Source organism: Diabrotica virgifera, chromosome 6 (genome assembly GCF_917563875.1).
Source record: "Diabrotica virgifera virgifera chromosome 6, PGI_DIABVI_V3a".
Taxonomy (NCBI): domain Eukaryota; kingdom Metazoa; phylum Arthropoda; class Insecta; order Coleoptera; family Chrysomelidae; genus Diabrotica; species Diabrotica virgifera.
In genome coordinates this window covers 244,653,631-244,674,143 of record NC_065448.1, presented here as the reverse complement: position 1 = coordinate 244,674,143, position 20,513 = coordinate 244,653,631, and the positions used below count along the sequence as shown (strand labels likewise).

The following is a 20,513-nucleotide window of genomic DNA, read 5'->3' as shown; positions in this document are numbered from 1 at the left end:
AGTTGTACTAACATAAAAGTTGCGTATTTAAATTTCCTACAATATAAAATTGGTTAAAAATTTTAAAAAATAGTCACCCTAGTTGCAAAATAGCAATAATTGCGAAAGAAACCATACAAAAACAAGTATTTGCATTTTACGTTTTTCAACCATTTATGATACACTTAGGACCTTCATATTTCACCCAGAAAAACTTTATGATACAGTAAAACAATACTGTAAATTTCTTTAAGATCGGTTTAATAGATTTTGCAAAATAAATTTTGCAATCCAGCTTTCGCAAAAAAAAATTCATTTTTTCAAAATGTTACAGGACTGAAAATAGATAGCAAGTTAAAAATTTTTTTGCTTATAGAAGTGTACTGTACCTTCCATTTGGAATTTTCAAAATTAAAATCGATTAATTACCACGGCGTCAGACAATTTTTGAAATAAACAATAATTTTTGGTGCTACGCGCAGGACAGCGGTGTTCGATTCACAGAAGTTGATTTCCTCCAAAATTTATTCCAATCTTTATCTAATATATTATTTTCTTACTCTATATTTTGTTGTATTTTAATATTTTAATTCCACAAAAATCAAACTAATTTTATTATTGTTTGTGAAATATTGTTTAAAAAATTGCATATGTTTAAAAATAATAAACTTTTATTATTTAAGTTAAAATATATGAACAAAGAAAGTTTTTGCTAATAAAAGTGTTATTTCAAAGGATAGAGTATGTGTTTTTATTTTGCAACAAACAAATTTATTTATTTATATCGAAATGTAATAAAAATTAAAATGTATCAATCATTATCAAAGGTCATTGGAATGCCCAATCAGAGCAAACTATCCGCTGTCCTGCGCGTAGCACCAATAATTAATGTTTATTTAAAAAAATTCCTGACGCCGTGGTGTTAATCGATTTTATTTTTGCAAAATTGCGAATGAAAGATACAGTACACTTCTATATGCAAAAAACTTTTCAACTTGCTCTCTGCTTTATTTTCAGTCCTGTAACATTTTGAAAAAATGAATTTTTTTTACGAAAGCTGGATTGCAAAATTTATTTTGCAAAATCTATTAAACCGATCTTAATGAAATTTACTGTATTGTTTTACTGTATCATAAAGTTTTTCAGGGTGAAAAATGACGGTCCTAAGTGTAGCATAAATGGTTGAAAAACGTAAAATACGAATACTTGTTTTTGTATTTTTTTTTCACAATTATTGCTATTTTGCAACAAGGGTGACTATTTTTTAAATTTTTAACCAATTCTATATTGTAGGAAATTAAATTACGCAACTTTTATGTCAGTACAACTTTTCTCGGAAATGAATACTTTTAAAGTTATAATCAAAAAACGAAGAAAAAAAATCGAATTTTTCCTTCAATTTTTGACATTTTGATTATTTAAACAATGTTCCGGACCTTTTTCAGAGGGAGGATAACTCAAATATTATTATTTGATTTATTTTCAAGCAATTTCTGAAAAAAAAATTGAGTCACCTCTCAACGTCCAAATGTACTAATATTTTTACAGATGCGCCCTGGTCTATTAGCGTATCCGACCCGTCATATGACCCAATATTTTTGTCCAACATTGGTTTCCCTGCAGTGTTACCAGATCTCCTGTTTTAACAGAAGATCTACTGTTTTCATACTTCTTCTCCTGTTCTTCTGTTTTCAATCTCAAATCTTCTGTTATATTTTCCACTAGAATATGGTCATGTTGGTATTAAATTTGAGAGATTATCTAGCGTTATCAGACAATAAGTTTAAACATTTGTGAAACCTGAATTTAAAATGTAGTTAAATTGAACAAAATAACTATCTTATGGCTATTTTTCAAGGCCATTAATTAAGTAATTAATTATTTAATTAATTAAGCAGTAATTAATAGAAGTGAAGCAAGACAGTCCATCACTGGTTTCTGACTGATTCGCATGCGCAGTTCCGTTTTCAAGCGCTTGAAAACGGAACTACGCATGCGAATCAGTCAGAAACTAGTCATGGACTGTCTTGCTTCACTTCTATTAATTACTGCTTAATTAATTACTTAATTAATGGCCTTGAAAAAATAGCCATAAGATAGTTATTTTGTTCAACTTAACTACATTGTATTGTTTTATTTGAAATTATTAAAATCTCCTGTTTTCTCCTGTTTTTTATGTCCTATTCTACTGTTACGAAAAATTTTCATCTGGCAACACTGTTTCCCTGTTTATATCGTCGCCTTAATATAACTTGATAAGTCGAAATTAGTAGTTCTGAGATAAACGGGTTTAAAGATTTTAAAGATATTTGTGCTGATACCATGATGTTGGTAATTACGGAATTCGCTCGGTAGCTGTACAATACTGTTCCTTAACTTTTTGGCTACTGACCTATTTAGGAATAAGGTGCAAATTTGTTTTCCAATATGGAAAATAACATGAAAAAGTAAAGTTATCAACTTTTAGCACTACCATAATGTTAACATTTGGTAATGTAGCATGTCGTGTTAAGTGGCATGTAAGTGACCTTTTTAACAAAACTAATATTTAAGCATTATTTTGGTGAAAATTAGCTTTCTGCCATTGAGGTTGCCAGATTTGCTAACAATTCTCGAATTTTTGCATTAACATGAACCGAATCAACGGATAGCAATTACGTGGTAGGTTCAATGGTTTCAGAAAAACACGTGCTATAACTAGATAACTAGAGTTAGCTAGTTCTGGCATTCAGTGTACCTCGCATTCACGATTATTTCGATTAACCAATAGCTTGATAACTCATATTGTCAAGTTTTAGCACTGAATATTAGGGGCATTTGAGTTTTATCAACTTTCGTCAATCATAAATAAATACTTAACTCGTTTGAAGTTAGTTACCAAATTTTTACACAATATGGAGGAAAATAAAATACATCTTGTGAATTAGTTATCTCAAAAACGTCAATTTTGGAGTTATCAAGTTATTATACTAAGGCGACGATATGATAAAAACCATTGATTAAAATAAAATGATCAATGTGGTTATACATTTTTTTCTTGCATTAAATTGACAACTTCGTGACAGCTTGACAGACAAACGCCCCACTACCATAATGCACCAAGCTCCAAATTTGTCCGACTCCACCCAAATAACAAGTACAAAAAGTTTCGACGGTGTAGTCATAAATAATAATTATATATGTGGGCCCAAGGACTATGATCTTTGTCGATAAGACACTCTGATCAAAAGACATCGAATTTTTACCGTTACTTGTTACAAATTTTATTTAAATTGATTTCGTGCGCATAACTGACATTGAAAATCGTCAGTCGCTTCAAGCGTTGTTTCTGAGAGAATTCATTCTACACTAAAAGTACTATTAAACATTTTTGTTCAAAATTATCTCGGCAATATTTTTCATGTAAAATCTGTTTTCCCTCCCGTCCCCCTACGAGAGACGTTAAGTTTCAAGAGGTAAACTTACTGAATAGAAGGTATTTTAAACGTACAACACATTAACATTTATTACTTTCTACCTGTGCCGGAAACTTAACGACACCACTCAAATACAAATGAATTTGTAATAAGCTTAAAATTAAGGTTTTCTGAAATAATTTGATGGCAACTATACATTCTGTTTTTATTTTTACTCTTGCAAAATATGTAACATTTTTTTTTATTTTTAGGATGTGGAAGAGTGATATGAATGTTCCTGTTAAATTTGTTGCAGCTAGATAGCTAGATAGTATGCAAGATAGTAGTTAGGGTATTTTTCCATAAAACTTGTTATGAAGAAACTTCGACCAAAGTTATCCCAGTGTTTTTTTTTTATTTATTTCAATTCTGTGTTAATTTATTCGTAATATGTGTACAGTTTTTCCTACGAATTTCATTGAAAGACAGTTTTCCTTAGATTTTATACTATCACTAAGTGTAACCCTGCCTAAAATGTGAGACTGTTTAGCATTTTGCAAGAAATAGATGACAAAAAATGAAAATAAACATCAAAATATTCATTCACTTATTAAAAATATGTCAACTATGGAATTACCAATATTGTGTAGTAGGCTTGATTTTTTTATTTTAGCCTTCCCTAACTGTTCATGCAAGCCACGTATAGCACCTTTGCGCAGATTGCACCTTGCTAAAATTTTGGGTTCATCTGTTCTACTTAGGTTCTTCTTCTGATAATGAAAACAACAATTTATGCTTTCAAATATGATAAGTTTGTACTTTTATGACTTCATAATACAAACAATTTTGTCTGCACTAAAGTCATTAGACTTTGAAATGAAAGTAGTACCTTTTTCAAGATATCCAATCAACAAAATTTATTAACATTGTCAGTAGCTTCTTATAGCTGATTATAAAAAGTGTGGAAGACTGGCCGAATATAAGGTAATAAGCCTTTTATATTTTTTATTTTATTTTTTGAAGTTTTCAGAGGATCTTTGTATTTTTTGTGAATTTTTTGACAAAACTGATGGTACAGGTGTGCCTTTTTTTATGACATTAACTTCTTGATAATCTCCATGACATTATTTTTGACAAAAGTGACCCTACTTTTTGTGGTTGAAACCGAAAGCTGTATGTTAGTGCAAAATCTTATCTCTGATTATCAGGAAACTGCAATAGTAATTTTGTGTCATCTGCGTAACAACAAAAGGATTTTGTTTATTTGCTTTGATATACTATATGTAGATATAAAATTCTTCATATATTTGTTTACATTGCTGAACTGTCGCTTTTCACGGCATCTCGAAAGAAAACGCCCATTTTGAATTTTTCCTACATTCTTAACTAATTGACGAATTAAATCCACTGTACTATTCGCTGGGAGGATTAACATGGAGGAAATGTCGACAGTGATTCTGTGTGACCCGTGTTTACAGCAATCTTGGCAAAGCACATTACCATTATTACACAAAATACAATGGTTCACAAAAGTTCCTAATATTTGCTTGGCGATTATCACTAAAAAAACTATATTTCATAGAAATTTAAGACCGAATTATGGGGGAATTATCAATAGTAATACCACTAGTGATTCAATTTTCGCGATAAGTCTGTCGATTTACTTCTAAACGAAACTGAGTTGCTTGAAAACACCACGAGTCCGTAGGACGAGTGGTGTTTTCTTTAAGCATCTCAGTTGAGTTTAGAAATAAAAGACAGACTTATAAGATAAATTAAATCACGAGTGGTATTTTATTAGACTACTTCACGAACAAAGTGATAGGTCAAAAATTCAGTAGAATGAGAGGAAGGAATTTAATAATAATACATTTGATCTAGGTAACCCAAATCTACCCATTTTTTGAATAATTCACAATTAGTCATAATCATGAAATATTTATTATAACTATAAATAATTTGTTATAATTATTTTTTACCTATAACAATAAATAGTTGAAGGCCCAGTCTTTTAGAATGAATGCTAGTCTTTCGTTGTTATTTTCTGCATCTAATTTGTAGTTGCGATCCACACAGAACATCATAAATTGTCTCCATATATAAGATTTAGATTTTCTTGTGTTACTCGGTATATTTTCTTCAATGTTTTGGTTTATAACTTCGTTTGAAGTACCACCGAAACGACTCATTTTGACGTATACAGCTACAATAATTTTTTTGGCAAACGTCACACTTTGCTTTGCGATCGGTATCCATGGTTACGTCGTTGAAAACACGAAGTTGATAGACCAATCAGAATTGGAGACAGTTGGTGTTTTCGCGATAACACAAGCTGTCTTTGGTTTGTGATTGGTCAGATTATGTGAAAATTTTAAGATGAGTGAAATAGTCTTAAAAACACCATACTTAAGCAGAAAAAGCAGCAGAGGAAGCAAAATTTCAACTTTATAGGGATTAAAAAGGTTTGAAATTGGGCAAATCCTGGCTTTTCAAAGCCAGTACTCTTTGTTTACAAATAACAATACGACAGTCGTGACTGCACGTATTATTAGATCAGCACAAAATTAATAGCAAAATTTTAAATAATCTCTTGTTTTTGTAAATCAGAAATAAAGCATACACATCAGATCGTCCCCCACAACGTCAGAGTGTATCACGTGACCTACATAATCATAGTTCACGTTCCCAGCGGATACTAGGGTATACTATAACAAATTGGTAGGTCTTAGAGACATATTTTTATCATCGATCATATTTAAGCGAATCAGTAGGAAAAATTTAGTTAGTAGTAAGTTAAACTGAACCTGCAAAGTATTTTTTAGACCAGTGTTACCACAAATTATACGACCTTTTCATTTTTTTCTCATAAGTTAAAATAAGACTGATAAAGGAAAAAAACGTCTTTGTTGTCGAGATTTTTTTAATTGTTAAGTTTACACTGCTTTTTAAAATATCACCTTTATAATTTTCTTGAAAAATAATATCACGTTTTTTGTATGTTTCTTATACAGGGTGAGGCAAATAAAGGGCCTATTAGAAATATCTCGAGAACTAAAGGCAACAGAATCATGAAAATTTGAATTAAGGGGTTTTGAAGAATCATCTGTTTAATGAAAATATTTTCATCTATTTGCTACTTCCGGTTATACCTATAACTTCGTTTTTTTAAATGGGACACCCTGTATATTTTTACATTTTTGGATTCTCTTCGATGTCTTCTTTCTTAAAATATGAGGTTTTGTAATGTTATACAGGGTATTTTAAAAGATAATTACGTTTTTTTATTAATTTCGTAGCAACATTCACACCCAGTAGAATTGTAGTAGTTTCACATCTAAAACGCTAGTTATAGTACAACGACCGCTACCATCCAGTATATTCTACCACGTGGAATCAACACGAGGCTACGCCGCGTCGCAGCGTTGAACATTCTGGACCTAATTGCGACGTATTGGACAGCAAGATCAGCAATTAGAAAATTATAAAACACCATGTAAAAATCAATATTTTTCAGTCTGATTAAAATCTCTAAATAAAAGTCTAATTTAAATGTTAAAGTAAAGTCTGATTTTAAATTATTGAGTTGTATCTAAAATCTTTGTTTGTCGAAATAAAAGTTTTAATTGTTTTTTTTAATGTTCAGTTTTTAAAAAAGTGTTTTTCCAAAGAACATTCATAATTCGCTACTTACGTTCAAATGATTTTTAATATAGTCTACTATTGTTAAGAATCATTAGTATAGCTAAATTTTTAATTTTAGTATACAGGGTTGGTCGAAATTCGGAATGAGTATTTTGTGAATTTTCTTAAATGGAACACCCTGTATTTTAGTATTGTAATGAAATTATATTTTGTGGTACTTTTTTATTTCTTAAGCATTCCCTATACCTAAATGCTTTAATTTGTGCTTAATTGTTAATCGCACCAACAATCTTAACTACGTAGGTATTTTGATAGCTAAACCATTATTGGTAATTTTAAGGATCAGTCTGGATTAATATGTATTTATTTCTGAAAAATTGTTTATGATTGAATATTTTCACGGCCAACCTAATAAAATTTTACGTATTTTTTGTTGCAATTAATGTTTAGCTTGAATCACCAATAACTCACAAATTAAAGAAGTTAGGTATAGGCAATGCTTAAGAAATAAAAAAATAACATAAAATATCATTTCATTACAATACTAAAATACAGGGTGTTCCATTTAAGAAAATTCAGAAAATACTCATTCCGAGTTTCGACCAACCCTGTATACTAAAATTAAAAATTTAGCTATACTAATGTATCTTAACAATAGTAGACTATATTAAAAATCATTTGAATGTAAGTAGAGTTTTAGATGTCAAACTACTACAATTCTACAGGGTGTGAATTTTGCTACGAAATTAATAAAAAAACGTAATTATCTTTTAAAATACCCTGTATAACATTACAAAACCTCATATTTTAAGAAAGAAGACATCGAAGAGAATCCAAACATGTAAAAATATACAGGGTGTCCCATTTAAAAAAATGAAGTTATGAGCAACTTCCGGTATAACCGGAAGTTGCAAAGAGATGAAAATATTTTCATTTAATAGATCATCCTTCAAAACCCCTTTATTCGAATTTTCATGATTCTGTTGCCTTTAGTTCTCGAGATATTTCTAATAGGCCAGTTATCTGCCTCACCCTATATATTATGTATATGTATATTTCTATTTATTTCCACACAGTATATTTAACACTGTGTTGCATGATTTTTCAAGAAAATTAAATAAGAATTTAATACAGTTTAATTTAATATTGTAAATGTATGTATATATTGTATTTTTATAAAAAATTTCTGTTCTCATTTTTAATATTTCAACTAAAATAAACAACGCTTAGTTTTTATTTAGTTTAGAATTTTCTGTTGTATTATGTGATTTTTGTTATGCTTTACTTTTATTTCAGATTGGGTATTTATACATCGTTCACTCATCTGAAAACTTTATAGTAGATGCATAGTTAGTAGTTCTTGCTTACACTGCTAGTTTTATCATTTCGAATAGTATTTTATATAATTGTAAAAGTTTAATTTCTACCTTCACTTATCCTTTATTAAAATTTTTATACAGGGTGTGAGTAAATAAGTATGACAAACTTTAAGGGGTAATTCTACATAAAAAAATAATGACAGTTTGCTCGATAAACATATGTCCGCAAATGCTTCATTTTCGAGATACGGGGTGTTGCAATTTTTATTTCAGTCTGCCAATTTATTTATTGCTCTAACACCGGTTGACCTATGAAAATGAAATTTGGTAAGTTTTAAGAGGTAGTTATTGCGTATTTTTTGACATACAATTAAGAATTTTGTATTCATCATTGGTGCGCCTACGGATAATGGTCTGAATTTTTTTAAAGAAAAAAATAGTATGTTACTGTGATATTTCAAACTAAAAATTATTTTTAAATTATATGTTTCATTTATGATAAAAATCCTTTCTTCACAATTTATCAGGTGCTGCTCCGTTTTTATGCAAAAAAAATAAAACATCTTGGCGCGTATTTTTACTTCTGAATACATTATCAAAAAATATTTAATTATAATAGTACTAAACTAGAACAATATCAGAAAATATTACTAATAGGATTTTAAATAGGTGCAAAGCTACAACAAATTTCAAATTGACGTCTTTTAGAGGTGACAGAAGAATTTTATATTCATAATTGGCGCGCCTACGTGAATGGTCTGAATTTTGTTAAAGAAAAATGTAGTACGCCACTGAGATATGTCAAATTAAAAATCATTTTTGAATTCCTCCTGCAATTTGTGACAAAAAGTATTTGTATTTTTTTCATATGAGGAGCCATTTTTATACAAAAAATAAAACATCTTAACGCTTATAAAGTATTCGAGGTAGTTTCCATATGCATAGAAACTTATTTCGAATACTTTGTAAACGTTAAGATTGTTTATTTTTTGCATAAAAACGGCGCCTCGTATGAAAAAATTACAAGAAAGATTTTTTGTCGTAAATAGTTACTGATAATGCACTCATATTAGGAAGTGAAAAGTACGCGCCAAGACGTTTTATTTTTTTGCATAAAAATTGTGCACCATATCAAAAAAAGTCAAGAAAGGACTCCTATCATAAATTACACCACAGCATTTAAAAATAATTTTTAGGTTGAAATACTAAATAAATTTAGTTTTTGGTATATTCCATGTCAAATCACTCGGGCAAAAAATTTTGGATCTCCGATTTGTCTGAAAATTGGTATATAGCTTCTGCGGGACGTAAAAATAAGATATTTAAGGTCAAAAATTATTCTTGTTCTTTTTTTCTCAAAATGTTATTTTTTATGCGATTTTACAGTGATTTGGTGTTTATTTAAACAAATTTGCATTTTTTGTCGTAAAGTATCAATTAAAAACATAATATTTTAATAGAAAGGACTCAAAAATGTCATTATATGGCATTATAACAAGTTATTTTGAATCAAAATAAGTTTTTGATCAAATTTTATAGTGTAAAAAACGTTAAAATACCGATTTTTACATTTTCCTCCATTCCCAAAATACATCATCATCGATTTGGCTGAAAATTTGCCCACAGATAGCCAAAAGATAGGACTTTAAGTGATTAGAAGGATTTGAATTATATTACAAAACCAAAAAAGTTACATGCAGTAATATCAGACTCAAAAGTATATATTGGTCCAGTCGGGATAGCATTTGACCTTGAATGCCGAGCTGCCCAAAATTTTATTTTTCTGATCTTTAGGGGAGTTAATAGTAGCCTAAATTTAAAATCACGAATGAATTCCTCCGTTACGTTAGCCGCCATCTTGATTTTAAAGGAGAACCTGTTTTGCTCAATATCTCCGCCATTTTTAACTTTTCGACAAAAATGGTAGGAACTGAAATTGTTCCAAATAAATCGTATTTACAATTATTACAATTTCTTTTTAACAATTTTTGTCGCGAGGTCGATATTTTCGAGTTAATTGTACTTACAGTAGACGCCTACATTTTTGACTATAATATTGCATGTAACTTTTTTGATAATGTAATGTAATTTAAATCATTGATGGATATATCACTTGAGAAAGGCACTTTGCCGAAACAGCTGTAGTAATAACATAGTTGTAATAAATTTTGTGGAAGTATAGAAAAACAAACGTTTTTCAGTGTTTTATTGTGAGGTAATTTAAATCCTTCTCACCACTTAAGTCCTATGTTTTGTCTATCTGTGGGCAAATTTTTAGCCAAATCGATTATGATGTATTTTAGGAATGGAGAAAAATGTAAAAAACGGTATTTTAACGTTTTCTACACCATAAAATTTGATCAAAAGCTTGTTTTGAATCAAAGTAACTTGTTATAATGCCATATAATGGCATTTTTGAGTCCCTTCTATTAAAATATTATGTTTTCCATTGATACTTTACGATAGAAAATGCAAATTTGTATAAATAAACACCAAATCACTGTAAAATCGCATAAATTAACATTTAAAAAAAAATAAGAAGATTTTTTGACCTTAAATATCTTATTTTTACGTCCCGCAGAAGCTATATACCAATTTTCAGACAAATCGGAGGTCCAAAATTTTTTTTGCTCCAAAATTGAGTGATTTGAAATGGAATGACCCTTTTTTTAAAAAAATTCAGACCATTACCCGTAGGCGCGCCAATAATGAATACAAAATTTATAGTTGTATGTCAAAAATGCGCAATAACTTCCTCTTAAAACCCACCAAATTTCATTTTCATATCTCAACCGGTCTTAGAACAATAAATAAATTGGCACTTTGAAATAAAAATTTCAACACCTCGTATCTCGGAAACGAAGCATTTGCGGACATATGTTTATAAAGCAAACTATCATTTTTTCATGTAGAACTACTACTTAAAGTTTGTCATACTTATTTACTAACACCCTGTATATATATTTTTTAAATATATCCAAATGGATTACAAATCTTCAGAACGTTTTTGATTATGTCGGACAATCATGAGTGAAACATCTGATAGTAGTTGAAACTAGCCACATTTTTGGTTATTAAAACCTTTAAATTATATGGTAATATTGCAATTGTAAAATTATGAGGACACAAGGTCTATGTTAAACATTCACTTTAAGGGAGCTCGAAAAATGAGACACTTCGTTCGATGAGTGATACAAGTGAATCAGTCCTTTAACATCGGCCTCGTGTCATCATAATTTTACAATTTAATAAAATTACTATATAATTTAAAGGTTTTAATAACCAAAATTGTGACTACTATCAGGATGTTTCACTGATGACGATCCGACTCGATCAAACACGTTCTGAAGATTTGTAATCCATCTGGATGAATTAAAAAATTTTTTATTAAAAAAATACTATCATATATTAGAAGTTTTTACTTCATTGTAAGTTTGTATAAACACTTTTTTCAGATGAGTGAATTACTATTTTGTAAAATTGCGAATATTAAACATGTTTTGTTAATGTTAAAAATTATTTGAATAAAAATTAATTTTTCTAATGATTTTTATTTTTTACTAAAATATTAGACAATTCTTTAACACGCACGTTTGGACTTAGTAGACAACTCAAAAGCAGGGACTGGGCCAGGGAACAAATGTAACAATATACTCAATGTTACAAAGAACCCTCTATCTATCTATCTAATTAGCCTTCTTCGGTCCATCTTTGGACATAGGCCTCCCCAATCCTTTTCCATTCTTCTCGGTCTGTCGCTACAGTTATCCACCTAGAGCCCACGTGTTTCTTGACATCATCTGCCCATCTCATTTGTGGCCTTCCTCTGCTTCGTTTATATTCCCACTGTCTCCAATTTATAAGAATTTTGTTCTATCGGTCTTTTTTTGTCTTATAGTGTGTCCGGCAAATCTCTAACTCTAGTTTTCTCTTATCCACTCGTTTCTCTTTTTATCCATTAGTCTTATGTGCAACATTTGCCTTCCCATTGCTCTTTGCGTTTTATGATTTTGTCCATGTTTGCTTTTGTAAACGTCCACGTTTGGGAACCATGAGTGAGAACAGGGAGTACGCATTGATTGTATACCTTGGTTTTAAGATATTGTCGATATCTTTTGTTTTTAAGGATGTAGCTTAGTTTGCCTAATGCCGCCCATATATAATCGTGAACTTGTTCTACTATTTCATCTTGTCCGATCCTCATCTGTATTTGTTATGATTTTGGTCTTGCTGTAATTCATATTAAGGCCCATCTTTCCAGCTGCTATGTCCAGTTCTTTCACAATTAACAATTCTTCTTTTTTATCGGTTATCAATACGATGTCATCAGCGTACCTTAGGTGGTTCAAGCGTTGTCCACAAATTTTTATTTTCTTCCCATTCTAATTTTTTAAAAATATCTTTCAGAGCCTGATTGAAAAGTTTCGGTTATATTGTGTCACCCTGTCTCACGCCTCTATTTATTTGTATTGTTTGTGTACCTTCATATACCCATATACCTTATTGTTGTTTTGGCTTCCTTATATATATTGGCTATTAGGTCTGTATATCTGTGGTCAATTCTGCTGTTAATCAAAAAAATTTTCATTGCCCAATGTTCGAAACTGTCGAAAGCCTTTTCGAAATCTATGAACGTTATATATAGAGGAATCTGGTATTCATTTGCTCGTTCTATAAGGCTTTTCATACTTAAATGGTCACTTGTGCTAAATCCCTTTCTAAACAATATAACGCGTATGTAACAATATATAACATATTTATTTTACCAGTGCTGACATACATATTCGAATCATAAACCATTCGCAAAACAGATGAAAGTATTTCTTTCTGTTTTGAACGGAGGATCTTGAGAAGAATAGTTGCGGCTTCTATGAAATTGGTATGTGGAGGAGGTACAACTATGAAATTTATGACAAATACAAGCACCTCACACATTAGGTGGAAAAGACGCAAAATTGATCGTAAAACAAGAATACGGTCAGGGCGTCTAACACAATTACAATGTAACAATACACCCAGACAAACTCTTACGATATCTTTCTCTCTCTGTCACTCTTACAGCCCAAGTCTTGCACTGGTCTCCCCCAGCATCTGCCTCCAAGTATGGCTGCTCTCTTCCAGTTATCCACCTTCAATATTTCTTGAGTATTGGTTGTCACGTCGTCTATCCACGTCTTTCTACTGGCCAACGTCTCACCATAGTTCCACTAAGCGTTCTACTATTGTCCTGTCATCCATTCTTATAAGGTGACCTGTCCAGCGCAATCTTTATATTTTTGCATAATTTGCTACAGATGAGGGTTCTTTGTTGAATTGACCACAGATATACAGACCTAATAGCCAATATATATAAAGAAGCCACAACAACAATTAAAGTATACGAAGGAACACAATCAATTCAAATAAATAGAGGCGTAAGACAGGGTGACACAATATCACTGAAACTTTTCAATCAGGCTCTGGAAGATATCTTTAAAAGATTAGAATGGGAAGAAAAAGGTATAAAAATTTGTGGACAACGCTTGAACCACCTAAGGTACGCCGATGACATCGTATTGATAACCGATAAAAGAAGAATTGTTTGAAATGATAAAAGAACTGGACATAGAAACCGGAAAAATAGGCCTTAATATGAATTACAGCAAGACCAAAATCATAACAAATACAGAGAAGGACATCACAATGAGGATAGGACAAAATGAAATAGAACAAGTTCACGATTATAATATAATATCTGGGTCAAATTATAAAACTTAACAAGGAAAACCAAACAGCAGAGATCACAAGACGAGTTAGACTGGCATGGGCGGCATTTGGAAAACTTAACTACATCCTTAAAAACAAAAGATATCCACAACATCTTAAGACCAAGGTATACAATCAATGTTCAATCAGCGTACTCCCTGTTCTCACTTACGGGTCCCAAACGTGGACGTTTACAAAAGCAGACATGGGCAAGATCATAAAAACGCAAAGAGCAATGGAAAGGCAAATGTTGCACATAAGACTAATGGATGGAAAGAGAAACGAGTGGATAAGAAAGAAAACCAAAGTTAGGGATGTTAGACAAGAAGTTGCAAAGTTGAAATGGAGATTTGCCGGACACAATATAAAACAAAAAGAAGACCGATGGAACAAAATTCTCATAGATTGGAGACAGTGGGAATATAAACGAAGCAGTCGAAGGCCACAAATGAGATGGTCATATGATGTCAAGAAGCACGTGGGCTCTAGGTGGATAACTGTAGCGACAGACAGAGAAGAATGGAAAAGGATTTTGGAGGCCTATGTCCAAAGATGGACCGAAGAAGGCTAATTAGATAGATAGATAGAGGGTTCTTTGTAACATTGATACAACTCGCGGTTGAACCTTATTGTTCACATACTATTGTTGCAAAATCAATATTTTTCGCATATCTTTCGTTCAAAAGTATTGATAAGGTTTATTGACTTTTCTGTTATGATCCATGTTTCTACTCATTATGTTACTATTGGTCGTATAATAGTTTTATGTACTTCAAAACTTTACTTCCCTATGGATGTTTTTGTATCCAAATACCTGCGACAGAGAGAACTATGCTTTAGCCAGCATTTTCCGTTTCCGTATTTTCTCCTGGTCACTGCCGTCCTCATTATCTGTACATCCAGGTATGTGAGGAGTTTTACTACCTCGCGGTATTAGCGTCGTCTTTTATCAAATTCTGCAAGTTTCGTTGTTTGCATTGGGACTTAAGTTTTATCTAGGTTGACAGCTAGCCTTATTTCTTTCGCAGTTCCTTCAAGCTCCACATACAGTTCTGTAATATCTCTTGCTGTTCGTCCCACAAGTTTACATCGTCTGCCTACATCACAATCTGCTTAGATTTATTAAACATTAAATTTTTTGCTTCATCATCATCAGTAGCTCGACAACCCTTTTTGGGTCCTGGCTTGTAGGCTATTGATTATATTCAAAATAAGATAGCTAAAACGAACTACAACGTTAACGGGGTTTTATTATTTCATATGGTCAATGGACATCTATATATGAAAAAACCACGGAGTGCTACCGTTTAAAGGGGTGCGTTTTTGTGAAATGGGTGAATTAGTCCCTGGGCACAGGTTAAATTAGGGTGAGTTCTATGCACTTTTGGTACAAACATATCTACATAAAAATTGTTCCTGGTTAAATTTCCTATCTAAATATCACTTTTTATAGTCAATGATACTTTTTTTTACAAAAATATATTTAAAAGAAAAAGCACAAAGAAACCCAAAAGGAAGAAATTTTGTTTTTTGTCCCATAACTTTTGTCCACGAGGATATAGGTATAGACATTGCTCTACAGAAAAAAACCTACATTTCTTCTTTAAAATTTTGCTTAGTAGAGGTAATTAGGAGTTATAGTTTTCGAAATATGATAAGTTCGCCACTCACAGCAATTTTGTGCAATTTTCCTGGTTAATTCGCAGATATTGTTCTGTATCTTTTTTCTACGTAACTTTAAGTATATTCAATAGTACACGTAATAGGAATAGAAATCAATAACCTTTAAAATGGTCTACTGTATAACGTTGTACGACTGTTTTTAAAGAGATTATGGTTTTTCAAGGTTTTATACTTTTAACGATTCTTTATAATATAATATAAAAATAAAATAGTATTATTCTATTATATATTATATAATCTTAAATTATATATTATATATTATATAATACTTAATATAAAAAAAATATTATTTTTTACATTTTTTACGATTATTTTTAAAATTTCTCATTATAACTTTTTTTTCTTGTACATGAATATACTATATATTATTGCTCAATAAAGAGGGCTTACTTTCTGTTCTTTAAAATGATGTATCATCTATATTTAAATATGTAATGGAAACCGAGTGATTCTTTGATATTTTTTTACCTGTATTATTTAAAATTATTTCTTTTACAAAAATTACATAAACATTAGTCTTAGAAAACATCACTTTAGTTAAAATTATTTAAACGTTGACATTTAAAAAAATTTCAAAATCAAAGTCCATCTCTTTGTTAGCATTAGCTTTAATATCTTCCTCTGACACCTCAGTTATCTTAGAGTTCCCACAATTAGTACCCATGCACATGCACCCTTTGCAGAATATTGAACAACTAATTCCTATATTCCTACAACCGCAGTTTTTTGTACATCCTTTGGTACATTTACATGCTATTTTTTTAAGCAAAGCTTGTGGTGCAGGAGCTTTGACAGTAAATATTGGAACTATTTTGAAGTTTGCCCGGCCGAGTCAAGTACCTAGATCCAAAGTATTACCTATAAAAAATAAGATTCAATCATAACACACAATCACATAAAAAAGTTATAATGGGGAATTTAAAAAATAATCCTAAAATCAAAAATCGTTGTAAGTACTTATTACATTTTGAAAAGCATATCTCAGTTAAAAATAATCCTAGAATTTTTTATAATACACCATTTTAAAGTAAACAGAATAAGCTTTCTTTTTTATTATATAATATATACCTAAATGTAGAAAAAAAAGATATAATGGGAAATTTAAAAAATAATCGTAAAAAATATAAAAACTCGTTAAAAGTATATAGTGTTGAAAAAGATAACCTATTTAAAAGAAGTCGTACAACATTATACAGAAGAACATTTTAAAGGTAATTGATTTCTATCCCTCTTACATGTACCATTGCATATGACTAAAGTTACGTAGAAAAAAGTTACAGAACAATATTTGCGAAATAACAAGGAAAATTGCCCAAAATTGCTGTGAGTGGCGAACTTTGAAAAATCATATTTCGAAAACTATAAATCCTAATGATCTCTACTAAACATCATTTTAAAGACAAAATATGTAAGTTTTTTTTCTGTGAAGCAATGTCTATACCGATATCCCCGTGGACAAAAGTTATGGGACAAAAAACAAAATTTCTTTCTTTTGGGTTTCTTTGTGCTTTTTCTTTTGAATATATTTTTGTAAAAAAAAGTATGATTGACTTTAAAAAGTGATATTTAGATAGGAAATTTAACCAGGAACAATTTTTATGTAGACGTGTTTGTACCAAAAGTGCATAGAACTCACCCTAATGTAACCTGTGCCCAGGGACTAATTCACCCATTTCTCAAAAACGCACTCCTTTAAATGGTAGCACTCCGCGGTTTTTTCATATATAGAGATCCATTGACCATATGAAATAATAAAACCCCGTTAACGTTGTAGTTCCTTTCTATAGTACATAATCAATAGCCTATTGTTCTAGAATTTTTCTCCATTCTGTTCTGTTCCTTGCTTTGTTCTTCCAGTGGGCAATCTCAAGTGTTTTCAGATCTTGTTCCATGTATCTAAGTTTGGGTCTTCCCTTTGACCTTCTCCCTACTGGTGTTTGCCTCATTATATTTTTTTTGGTGTTTCTGTCTCCAACATCCGTTCAACATGGCCCATCCAGCGCAGACGTCCGATTTTTATGGATGTTATGACGCCGGTTCGTTGTATGCTACGTATAGTTCAAAATTATATCTTCTGCGCCATACGTCATTTTCTTTCACCCCCTTATATATGTGTCTGAGGATTTTTCGTTCAAATGTACCTAATAGTCTAAGAGCTAGAGGCGAGAAATCATAGTCATGAGTAATATGGAGTTTGGCATGTGAAATGTGTCTATTGTATGTTGATAATTATGACCCCTTTCAGGCTGACACCTCAGTGGATACAGGGAGTAGCAATAAGGGATGAAAGGGGAAAGTTGGTGTAGTCTTTAAAGGTTTTCACCTCGTATTTTGTTAAACCTCCATCGATTTAAATGAAAATTGGTGAGTAGTTAGAGCATACCTCAAGAAATAAAACTGATATGGTGCCAACGTGCGCTTTTACCCTGGGGGTGGATGCCACCCCTTCTCAGAGGTGAAAACTATTTTATTAAAAATAACCCCACTAATCGATAGAGGGACAAATTTTAAGCAAAATTTATTACCTCTAATTATTAAAATAAATCAATACTTTTTGAGTTATTAAAGATCAAAAATTTGAATTTTTCGTGAAATAAATGCATGATGTAAAGCGGTTTTTCGTAAATAATTCAAAAACTGTAAGTTTTATCAAAATAGTTATGATTACCAAAATTGAAGATAATAAAAAATAAAAGAGATTTGTTATTAGAAAAACCTTTGAGAATTAATAAAAAGTGCGTTATAGGTGATGGAATGTATATTTTTTTCGTCTAGTACCCAAATCTATGTATTCAAGCTCAAATAACGGGAAAACGGTGCATTTTATAAAATATATTTACTAAACACTTGTCAAAGTACTTAGAAATATGTATCGAATGAGCTCCCGGAAAAGTTGATACCATTAAACATTATGCTTTTAACATTTTTCAAAGTTTAGGCTCCAAAAATTTGGAGCTTAATTATTATATTATTATATAAGTTTTTAAAATTGTTTTAAGACATTTATATAAAATATAGCAAAAATGTATTATTTGAATATTATGTCAAATGTACCCATTATTGGACACCCTCAGTTTCTGTACATATTCAGTTTATACAGGGGCGGTTCTAGACCAAAAAAAGTGGGGGGCAAGGGAACACAACCGGTGAATAAACAAGATAACGTGCCTTCTTAACGAAAATTATAGTACAAAAGTACTGTAAAAAATGAAGGGGGCAGCTGCCCCCCTGCCCCTGATAGAAAAAATTCAATTAAATATCGAAATAATATAAAAATAATATTTTAGTAACATACATATTATTTCAAAAATATATTACTTCATATAAACTGCAAAAGAATTGAAATATTAAATAAATAAATATTACGTATTAATTTTAATGTAAGTAATGTTAAATGGCAGGTTACAAATGTTTGGTACTGTCTACCCAATGATTTATGTATTATGTATATTATATTATATAATATACAGTGCGTCTACTTAAGTTGGACACATATATTACGGGACACTTTTTTATTTTTAATTTTACGAAATAAAGTTATAATTCATAAAAAGTTCTGCATCGTCTAAAACCTACGATTCAATCATCAGATAGCAAATTTTATCTATATTATAGGAGGTATTTCAAAAAATATGAATTTCGCTCAAGATTAAAGTACCTTTTTTTCACCCTGTTGTAAATTATTGTTACTACGAAAAATTGTTTGGAATTAAAAACTGTGTTCTAATATATGCAATAGTTGTTATTATTATAATTAAATAAAATTAATAATTATTATAATAATGTAACTATTATCTACATTCTTCTAATAAAAAGAAAATATTTAATTTTTTTCTCAAATTAGAGATATCTACCAATCATCATTTTCATTTATAACTCTTTTATTATTAATTTTACGAACAAAAATTATTCTTCATAAAAAGATCTGCACGGTCTAAAATCCAAGATGCAATCATAAACATAAGATTATATAAAATTGTATCGATTTTAGTCAATGTGTAAAAAATATGAATTTCGCTCAAGAAATTCGCTCAGTAAAGTGCCTTTATAGCTCACAATATTTAAATAGTAGGATATAATTGCACATTAAACATAATTTTTAATTCTAAACAACTTTTCATAATAGCAATTTTCCATATTAGGAATTTAAATACATAAAAAATAAAGTTTTCGTTATAATAATGCTCGCATTTTTAACTTGTTATATTTAAATTGTAATAAAACGAACTTGATAATAAATTATAATCCTAACTTCATTCCCGAAATTCCTTTAAAAATTATTCTGTTAACAAATTTCAAAATAAATATATATAGTGTCCCAAAAGTAGTGGAACGGTCGAATATTTCGCGAACTAAACATCGGATCGAAAAACTGAAAAATACGTGTTCAATCATTTTCAAAAATCTATCCAATGACACCAAACACCAATCCCCACTACACTCCCTGGAGGTGGGGTGGGGGTTAACTTTAAAATCTCAAATGGAAACCCCCAGTTTTTCTTGCAAATTTGGATTCGTTACGTAAAAGTAGGCAACTTTTATTCAAGATGTTTTTTTGAACTGTGGACAGATGGCGGTATAATTGGGAAAAACGATTTATCCTGATACCATAGGTAAATTATAGAAACGGTTTAATATCTCACGAAATACACTTCCAAATGAGAAACCAAAAAACAGATTTTTAATCTTTTTTGAAAACCTATCGAATAACACCAAACGTGACCATCCATTCCACCCCCTGGATATGGGG

General features: G+C 30.5%; 1 protein-coding gene across 1 annotated transcript in view; it reads left to right on the top strand.

Annotated features, from left to right (window-relative positions):
• The window catches only part of LOC126887472 (cation-independent mannose-6-phosphate receptor-like), a 114,799-nt gene extending 102,916 nt beyond the window's left edge, over positions 1-11,883 (top strand). Inside the window, exon 19 of the mRNA XM_050655022.1 lies at positions 3,647-11,883. Coding sequence (XP_050510979.1) covers positions 3,647-3,661 — 15 coding nt within the window. The 3' untranslated portion in view covers positions 3,662-11,883. The remainder of the gene's footprint in view (positions 1-3,646) is intronic.
• The last annotated feature ends 8,630 nt before the right edge of the window (positions 11,884-20,513 follow it).